Source organism: Centrocercus urophasianus, unplaced genomic scaffold (assembly GCF_019232065.1).
Source record: "Centrocercus urophasianus isolate 14NV4802_14NV808 unplaced genomic scaffold, USGS_Curo_1.0 seq_16, whole genome shotgun sequence".
Classification (NCBI taxonomy): domain Eukaryota; kingdom Metazoa; phylum Chordata; class Aves; order Galliformes; family Phasianidae; genus Centrocercus; species Centrocercus urophasianus.
The window spans coordinates 44,216,631-44,226,150 of record NW_024884711.1 but is presented as its reverse complement, the minus strand read 5'-3'; the positions used below and the strand labels follow the sequence as shown (position 1 = coordinate 44,226,150).

The 9,520-nt window shown below is 56.9% G+C and overlaps 2 protein-coding genes across 2 annotated transcripts in view; one reads left to right on the top strand and one right to left on the bottom strand.

Moving 5' to 3' along the window:
* The first annotated feature begins 1,214 nt into the window (after positions 1 to 1,214).
* On the top strand, positions 1,215 to 5,657 carry LOC122159635 (death domain-containing membrane protein NRADD-like). Its single transcript, XM_042817421.1, is given in 6 exon segments — positions 1,215 to 1,405; positions 1,407 to 1,500; positions 3,050 to 3,185; positions 4,003 to 4,201; positions 4,266 to 4,411; positions 5,353 to 5,657. Coding segments are annotated over 6 exon segments (1,071 nt in total).
* A 643-nt stretch (positions 5,658 to 6,300) lies between these two features.
* SETD2 (SET domain containing 2, histone lysine methyltransferase) overlaps positions 6,301 to 9,520 on the bottom strand; it is a 43,710-nt gene continuing 40,490 nt past the window's right edge. Inside the window, exons 18-20 of the mRNA XM_042816514.1 lie at positions 7,520 to 7,600; positions 7,347 to 7,448; positions 6,301 to 6,964 (exon numbers count right to left, since the gene is read on the bottom strand). Of these exons, the coding sequence (XP_042672448.1) occupies positions 6,803 to 6,964; positions 7,347 to 7,448; positions 7,520 to 7,600 (345 nt within the window). The 3' untranslated portion in view covers positions 6,301 to 6,802. The remainder of the gene's footprint in view (positions 6,965 to 7,346; positions 7,449 to 7,519; positions 7,601 to 9,520) is intronic.

Below are 9,520 nucleotides of genomic sequence, written 5' to 3'. Positions count from 1 at the left end.
GATCCTACACCCATAATGAGAGATCCTACATCTATGATGAGACACCCTACACCCATGATGAGATCCTACGCCTACGTCAAGATAATGAAACCACACTGAGATCCTGCGGCCCTGATCATGTCCTGCATCCATGCTGAGATCCTGTGCCCATCTGCAAGTCCTACACCTACACCAAGATCCTGCTGCACTCACGCTGAGATTCCACACCTACACCAAGATCATGGAATCATGGAATGGTTGGGGTTCGAAGGAACCCAAAGGATCATGAATTTCCAACCCCCTGCCACAGGCAGGGCCACCAACCTCCACATTCAATACTAGACCAGGCTGCCCAGGGCCCCATCCAACTTGGCCTTGAACACCTCCATGGACGAGGCATCCACAGCCTCTCTGGACAGCCTATTCCAGCACCCATGTTGAGATCCTACACCCACACTGAGATCCTACACCCATGACAATGTCCTGCATCCCTGCTGAGTTCCTATACACATCCTAAGATCCCACACCCAAGACCCTATACTCACATTGAGATCCCACAAACCCATGCTGAGATTCTACGGCTACACCAAGATCCTACACCCACGCCGAGATCCTACAATCATGCTGAGATCCCATATTTGTGCTGAGATTCTGCATCCACTTCCTCAGGAGGGGTCAATAAAGTCACTTTTCCCATTTCTGGATGCTTTTTGGGGGAGCACTGGGACTTTCTGGGGCTCAGTGAAGGCCGTGAGGACGGCATCCTATTTGTCAGCCTATAACTGCCCCATTGAAATCACCAGGCCCAGGAGGCACAGCCGTGGGGCAGGGTGGGTTGTGGAGATGGTGATGGGCATATGGGGGGAATGGGGATTGCTCCGTGGGGTCCTGGGAGAACAGTGGAGTTGAACTGGGACATGCAGAGGCCACATGAGCCTACAGAACCCGGGCTGAGGGTGGGGGGAATTGGGTGAGCTGGGATGAACCCGGCTGAATGGGGCTGAACCAGGCTGAGCTGGGCTGAACGGGGCTGAAGGGCGCAGGACACCATCTGAACACAATCGGAACCATTTGAACTGGGCCGGACCTGAGCTGAACAAGGCTGAACTGGGTTCAAACAGTCCAAAATGCTCCGGACCAAACCGAACCCGCTGGAGTCCGACCCGACCCAACCCACCCCCGCCTCCGCCGTCCCGAACCCCGTCCCGAACCGCTCCGGACCGAGCCGAGCGGCGATGGGCGTGGCGTCCTTTGGCCCCGCCCACACACATCAGCCAATGGCGTGGCGCCGCGCCCCTCCCTGCGGGGCAGCGCCGAGCCGAGCCGAGCGGAGCGGAGACGAGAGCGGGCGGAACCGAGCGGAGCCGAACCGCGCCGAGCCGAGCCGAGCCGAGCCGAGCCGGACCGAACCGAGCTGAGCAGCGCCCCGTGGGGCCCGGCCCCGCCATGCGGTGGAGCTGCGCGGCGCTGCGCCTATCGCGGGCGCTGTGCCTGCTGCTGTCCGCGCCGCTCTGCCCGCAGGTCCGCTCTTTTTTTCTCTTCCCTTGTGGCGTTATTCTGCTTTCTTTCTCTCTGCCCTGTTCAAGTTTGTTTTACTTTCCGTCCTTTCCCCTTTTCCTTGCGTTACTTTGTCGCATTCTGCTTTCTTTCGGCCCGTGTTACTCTGCTTCCCTGCACATCGCTGCGCTTTCTCCTTCGTTTTGCTGCCTTACTTCGTCTCGTTTTACTCTACTGTAAATTTTGCCCTATTTTCCTTATTTTACCATATTTTACTGCACTTATTCTTAACATTCTTCACCTTTCTTTACAGTATTTTATTTTTACTTATTTTGCTGCATCTTGCTTTATTTTTCCTTATTTCACAGTATTTTACTGCATTTTACTTCATCTTATTTTACTTCGCCTTTTTTTACTGCATTTTGCTTTATTTTTCTTTTAATTTCCTTAATTTTCCTCTATTACCCTTCGTATTCGACTTTATTTTCCTGCATTCTTTATTTTCCTCATTATTTTCCTATATTGTTTTCCTCTGTTGTTTTGTTTTACATCATTTAACTTTTGTTTATCTTACTTTGTTTTGCCACTCTTTGCCCTATTTTGCCCTATTTTGCCTTATTTTGCCCTATTTCCCCACATTATTTCCCTGCATGTTCCCCAACCCCCTCCCTCTCCCCCTCTCCATGCATGGGACCTCCCCCCCCCCCTCCCTCCACCCCATCTGGCTGCAAGCTGAGGGCCAGGGGCACCGTGTGGGACCCACATGGGACTGGGACCCCCCCGACCCTCCCCATCTCAGCACCACTCAGGATACGGCCCCACACAACCCTGGTGGGGCCAACTGGGTTTTTTTTTTTTGTGGGGAGGGGTAATCTGAGCAGCCCCCAAATTGGGGAGGAGGGGGGGGGTTCTTTGGTGGGGGGACAGATGGAGGAGTTTGTGGGTTTTTGAGTGGGGGATGCAGTTAAGGTGGTGGGAAGGGCAGAGTTAAGGGGGTATGGGGCAGTTAAGGGGATGTGGTGGGCAGAGTTAAGGGGATGGGCAGAGTTAAGGGGATGGGATGGGCAGAGTTAAGGGGATGGGCAGAGTCGATGGGGTGCACAGAGTTAAGGGAGTGAGACAGGACAGAGTTAAGGGGATGAGACGGGGAGTCTTGAGGTGATAGGATGGGGCAGAGTCAAAGGGACACAGGGCAGAGTTAAGGGGATGAGATGGGCACAGTAAAGGTGATGGGATGGGGCAGAGTTAAGGGGTTGGGATGGGCAGAGTCAAAGGGATGCAGGGCAGAGTTAAGGGGATGTGCTGGGCAGAGTTAAGGGGATGTGCTGGGCAGAGTTAAGGGGATACAGGGCAGAGTTAAGGGGATATGCTGGGCAGAGTAAAGGTGATGGGATGGGCAGAGTTAAGAGGATGGGAAGGCAGAGTTAAGGGGATAGGATGGGCAGAGTCAAAGGGATGCAGGGCAGAGTTAAGGGGACGTGCTGGGCAGTTAAGCGGACGTGGCGCTGTGGGTTCGGGGAAGCTGTGGCCGTTTGCAGGACGCCCCACATGACTCCCCCATGTCTCTGGGCAGGTGTCGGCCCGCAGCCCGCCGTGCCCCAGCGGTGCCTGCACTCAGTCCGGTGAGTGCTGCTCCTCCTGCCCTCCAGGCTTCGGGGCGGCCGTGCCCTGCGGCCTCAGCGACACCCAGTGTGAGCCCTGCGCCCAGAGTGAGTGCCACCCCAGAGCCCCACGCCTTCCCTTGTTGCCACCCACTCCAGCCTGGCTGTGAGCCTGGCCAAGTGATGCACCATGCGTGCAGCCGCCTCTCCAGCACGCTCTGCGTGAGCGAGTCCCTATGGGATGCCGCGGGGCCGTGCCTCAGTTTCCCCATCTGTAGCACTGAGGCACACTCCTCGCTCTTAGGGTGCACAGCAGAGAAAAAAGGAGGTGCATTGTGCCACGGGGTGACCCCAGAGCTCCCCTTATCCCCACATCCCGTACTCTGAGCCTCCCAAATCACTAAGGTTGGAAAAGATAAGACCCCCGAGTCCAACCCCAGCCCACCTTCACCGTGCCCATTGACCACATCCCTCGGTGCCACATCTCCACTGTTCTGGAATACATCCAGGGATGCTGACCCCAGGGCCCCGCGCCCGCGGGGCGGGGGGGGGGGGGGGGGGGGGATGCCCACTCTTTGGGGGGTCCGAGGCGGCCTCGGAGCCCCCCACCACCCACATTCCCCCCTCCCCACCATCGCCAGCTGCTGCCCCATGGCTGTCATCACGCCCCGCATGCAGCAGATGCTCCCGGCGCTGCCGGCATTGGGGCTTTGATGTGGTTGGGAAGGGATGGGGGAGGTTCGATGGGAGGGGGCACCTCTCCCTTTAACCCCATAGTACTGGATCTGATTTCCTCCCATCCCAGGACCTACTCTGGTCCCAACTGGGGTTGCCGTTTTGGGTACCCCCACCCCATTCCAGGGGGAAACTGAGGCAGCGGCATCAGTGGGGGCATGAAGGGTTTTCTAATCCCTCATTCCCACAGAGAAGGACCCGCATATCCCAAAACGGGCCGAAGGAAACCTCCCCAAGGAGAACAGCACAGGCCCCACCGCCTCAGCCACCTCCGCCTCCACCTTCGTCCCTCCCCTCCCTGAGGACGTGGGGCAGAACATCATCCCCGTGTACTGCTCCCTCCTGGCTGCTGTGGTGGTGGGTCTCCTCGCCTACGTGGCCTTCAAGTGGTAGGTTTGGGCTTTCTGGGGGTGGGGGATTGGGGGTGAGGGGACGGTGGGTGACGTGGCGCAGCTGGCACACGTGCAGGCAGAAGCAGCAGCTGGCCAAGGCACGAGCAGCCGAGCTGGGGACTGCGGCCGAGGGTGAGAAGCTGCACAGTGACAGCGGGGTGTTCCTGGATACACACAGCCTGCAGGAGCCACACCAGATCGGCAAGGGTGAGCATCACCCATAGCTGGGGGGGTGTGTGTGTGGGGGAGGGGGGGGGTGGGCTGTCCCGTCATTTCTTTGGCTGTGGTGGGATGGGGTGAAGGAGCACCCCGTGTCTGGAGGCATCTAAGGGAGATGGAGGTCTTGTGGAGGGATTGGTGCTGCCTAAATTGGGTTGGGAAGCATCCGTACCTTTGAGATCACACAGGGAAGCACCTCATCCTTGGGGATAATCCAAATAGGGCTGCGGAGCACCCATATCTTGGGGATCATCTGTTGGGACTGGGGAGCACCCATGTATTGAGGATCATCCCCATAGGGCCGGGGAACACCCATGCGTTAGGGACAAGATTGAGGGCCAGCCAATGCTTGGGAGTGATCTAATGGGGTTGGGGGGCACCCAGACCTTTGGGGATAATGCTGATGGGCTTGGGGAGCACCCACACAATGGGGATCATGGATTGGGGTTGGAAAGCACACATTCCTTCCTTGGGGATTGTCTGGATGGGATCGGGGAGCACACGGTACTCGGGGATGATCTGGATGAGGTGGGGGAGCAGCCATACCTCGGGATCATGTCCATAGGTTTGGGGAACACCCGTACTTTAGGGATGATTTGGATGGAGTTGAAGAGCACCCATGGCTTGTGGATCATGTCGATGAGGTTGGGGACCTGGCAAATGATCCAGATGGGTCTGGGGAGCACCCATAGTTCGGAGAGCACCCAGATGGGGTCGGGAGCACCCAGATGGGATTTGGGTACGCCCATCCCTTAAGGAACATCCGAATGGGGGGTGAGGGTGCACCTTTGCACAGAAGAACACCCAGATAGGGTTGGGAGCACCCATGCAGGGAGCGGGGGATGCCACAGGAGCGGCAACACCGGGGGGAAGCTGGTGGGGTCACCGGTGCAACTTTTGGTGCGTCAACGCTGACCTTAAACCCACAGCGCCCCGTCTGGAAGCTCGAGCCTACAGCTCAATCCCACAGCAGCGACGGGAGGAGGTGGAACGGCTGCTGGAGAGCGGTGGTCCCAGCGGGGACTGGCGTGGGCTGGCCGCCCGCCTGGGCTACGGGGATGAGGCCATCGGCACCTTCGCCCGCGGCCAGGCGCCCGCCCGCACCTTGCTCGCCACTTGGGCAGCCACAGAAGGGGCCACCGTGGAAGCCCTGTGCCTGGCTTTGGCTGCTATGGGACGGCAGGACGTGGCCGAGTGCCTGGCGGGGCCGGGAGATGCCAGCTCAATGGTGTGAGCCCAGCCGGGGGGTCCTGGTGCCCCCGCGGGGTGAGGAGGAGGAGGAGGATGGGAGGCGGGGATGCGCGGCCCCGTTGGGTGGGTGAGGCTTTGGCCACCAGCAGCTTTATCCTGCCGTATTACTCTTGGGGTGTTTTTTTTTTAAGTCGTTTTTGTACTTCAGGGGGGTGGGGGAAATGTCCTTTTTTGTATTTTTGGGGTCCCAGCGTGGGGTCGGGACGTTGCGTGCCTGTTGCCTTGTGGTCTTTGCATTAAACAGCCGACGTGCCTTCGTGTCGCTGGTTTGTCGCAGCCGCTCCATCCCACGGTTCCCCACTCCCTTCGTGGGCCTTGCTTTGGGGACAGCCCTGAGCTCAGCAGCACAGGGACACAAAGGAGCACTTCCAACCCCTGCCAGCGAAACCCAACTCCCTTCATCCTGAGGGCAAAACCAACAGGGCGGATGGGGATCCCAACCCCAAATGACAACGAAGGGCTGCTGAGGATGGTGGAATACCTGGAGTTGGAAGGGTCCCATCAGGACTCGTGGCTCCACACAGCAGCATCCAAAACCCAAACCCACCCAGCTCCACACCGTGCCATCCATAGGTCCATCCCCACCCCCATCCTCTGCCCAATACCCTCCCAGGTCGGACACAGCATTGATTTCATTTTATTTTTATTTTTTTTAATTTTTTTTTTTTTTTACATAAAAAGTTCAGTAAAAATTGGATAAAGTAAAATGATTTAAGCAGTAAAATCAATCTTATCAACATAGCACAAGGCTGCCAGAAATTCAGGGGCAACCCGTTCCGGAATATTTACATGAGAACAGATTGAAACCTCGCAGAACAAAAACAAGAAAACAAAACAAAACGAAAGGAAAAAAAAAAAACCCCAAAACTATCCTTACAAAGTGTTCCCGTGATAACAGCACGTGTTGGGCTAAAAGCAAAAAGGAAAACGAACCGACGAACGAACCAACGGAAAAGAAAACCCTCAATATATTCACATATAGGTTAAAATATAATACACATCTCCGTGGTGGCTGGGAGCTGAACGGGGCCCCCCAGCACAGCACCCCCAGCACAGCATCCCCAGCACAGCACCCCCAGCACAGCACCCCCAGCTGAGGGCAATGGCGGCGCCGGGGGGTCGAGGCGGTCACTCCAAATCCGTGTCCTCTTTGGGTTTGTAGATGGCCCCGAATTTCTGCATGTATTTCTTTATGTACTCCTTCGTTTTGTGTTTCACATTCTCGTTGCACTCCAGGTCCTCTGGGTTCTTGCAGTATTTCAGCTCCTTGTTCATGACGCCGTGCGTCAGCTGGGCAACACAGGGGTTTGGTAGAGCACAGAAGCACAGGATCACACCATGGTTAGGAAAAGACCTCTCGCATCCCCTAGCCCGACCCAGCCCTGACCACTGACCACATCCTCAGTGCCACCCCTCCACACTTCAGGAACACCTGACCCCACCACTCCCTTTGCTGCTGCATCACCACTCCCCTGGAGAAGCAGTTCCTCCTCAAATGCAACCCCAACCTCCCCTGGCTCAGCTCGAGGCCGTCACCTCCCGGCCCAAGCACCCCTTTCCCTGGTATTCCTATTCAGCCTCCCTCTCGGAAACCATCCCTACTTCCCTCCCCTGCTCCTCAACGACTCCACAGAACCCCACAGCCACCCCATAAGCCACGGGGTGCCCTCACCTTCCGTGCCAGGTGCTTGAAGTCCTCGGTGGTGGTGATGCGGCCAACCTTGCAGTCGGGTTTGCGATAGGGGTTGAGGCACTGCACGATGAACTGAGACATCTGCAGGAGAGGCACAGAGCTCAGCCCCAGCCCTGCCCAACGCCGTGGTGCTGGGGCTCAGGATAACTCACCTCTTTCCTGAAGACTTCCTTGCTCTTCTTGGCAAGCTCGCTCGACGTGTCTGCTTCCGCAGTCTTGGGCTTCTTGGAAGACTGGAGGGAGGGAGGGGAGATAGAAAGATAGGAAGAGAAGATTGGAATTAATGAAGCAGCTTTGCTGTGTCAGCTCTGGATTGAGAGAGGAGGGCACACCTCACCCCAACCACCTCCTTCCCCACGGCGGACATCACAGCCTTACCCCACACCTCCCCCCCAGGGGATGCCATCCCCTGACCCCAATAGAAACACAGCAGCCAAAAAGTGTGACTTCAGCAGCACCTGCATGCCCAAAGGTTTCACCAGCAAGAATGTGTCCACAGAGCCACACACAGACCCTCTACCAAGCTGCCCAAGAGCCCACCCTGCATGTCACCACTGCTGCCATCTCTTGTCTCCTCCCTGCGCTCCAGCAGCACTGAGAGGTACAGGTGTGCTGCCCACCTTCCCCAATCCACCTCTCCCCGATTTTCCTCCCTAAATTCACTTCCTCAAACCCACGTTTACAAATCTGTCTCCCCAAACCCCCCCTCCCCAAATCTCTCTCAACTCTCCTCCCCAAATCTGCCTCCACAAAACCACTCCTCCAAACGCAGCTCCCCCAAATCCACCTCCTAACACCTGCCACCCTAAATCCACTTCTCCAAATCCATCTCCTCAGATCCACTTCTCCAAATGCAGAATCCCAAATCCACCTCCCCAAATCTGCCTCCTTAAATTCGCTTCTTCAAATCCACCTTCCCAACTCCGCCTCTCCAAACCCACCTCTCTAAATCTGCCTCCCCATATCTGCCTCCATCCTCCACACATCCACTCCCTTCAAATCCACCTCCCCAAATCCGCCTCTACAAATCCACTTCTCCAAATGCAGAACCCCAAACCCACAGTCCCAAATCCACCTCCCCAAATCGACATCCCCAGACCTGCCTTCCCACATCAAATTCTCTCTGTATGCCTCCCCATATCTGCCTCCACACATCCACTCCTCCAAATCCACCTCCCCAAATCCACCTTCTCTACATCCCCCTCCCCAGCCCCCCTTCTCAAACCCGGCTCCTCCACGCCGGAACGAACCCAACAGGAGGAGCAGGGCTGCAATGCCCAACTCTCACCCTATTGTTTTCTTTGGGAAAAAAAAGCAGAATGGCCAGAGCTGCTTCTGGGGCTGCTTTGGGGAGGGAGGGGCCGAGCGCTGCGGTCGGCATTAGGAGTGCTGAAATATGTTTAGCTGGAGGCGAGGGGGAGGAAAGCAGAGCTTCCCCCCTCCCCGTTTATTTCATGCCTGTGAAAGCCTAATTATGATCCATTGGCTTCATCCTATCCGCCAGCATGGCTCGGTGGCACGGGGGTTTGGCTATGCTGGGCACCAAGCTGGGGTGACCACAGAGCCAACATCTTTGCTAAGGGATGGGGAAGAGCAGCAGAGCTGCAAAGTCCCACAGTAAAAGCAGCTCTGGGCTTCAATAAAACGCTCCCATGGAAGTTTTATGGCTGAGAGCAATCCCTGAGTGGAGTGAATTAGGGCCGGGGCGTCCCTGCTGGCTGCACATCAAAGCCCTGCTGGCTCCCTGCGCTGGGTACCTCCATCAAAGGGCCCTAATGGGGAACACATGGCTCTGCACCACTCCCTGCGTGCCACGCGGGGTCCCCTCGGCTTTGGGGAGGGGTCCTAAAACGGGGAGGCAGCTCTGGGGGTGACTGCCTGGGAAAAGTGGGGGACGTGAAGCTGGGAGCGACAGCTGGAGCAACAACTGGGGTCAGATCACAGAACGTGCCCAGTTGGAAGGGACCCCCGATACCCTGAGTGCAAGGGGACAGTAGGATGGCAGCATTAAGATGGCAGCACTAGGATGGCAGCACTAGGATGGCAGCACTAGGATGGCAGCACTAGGATGGCAGCATTAGGATGGCAGCACTAGGATGGCAGCACTAGGATGGCAGCATTAGGATGGCAGCATTAGGATGGCAGCGTTAGGA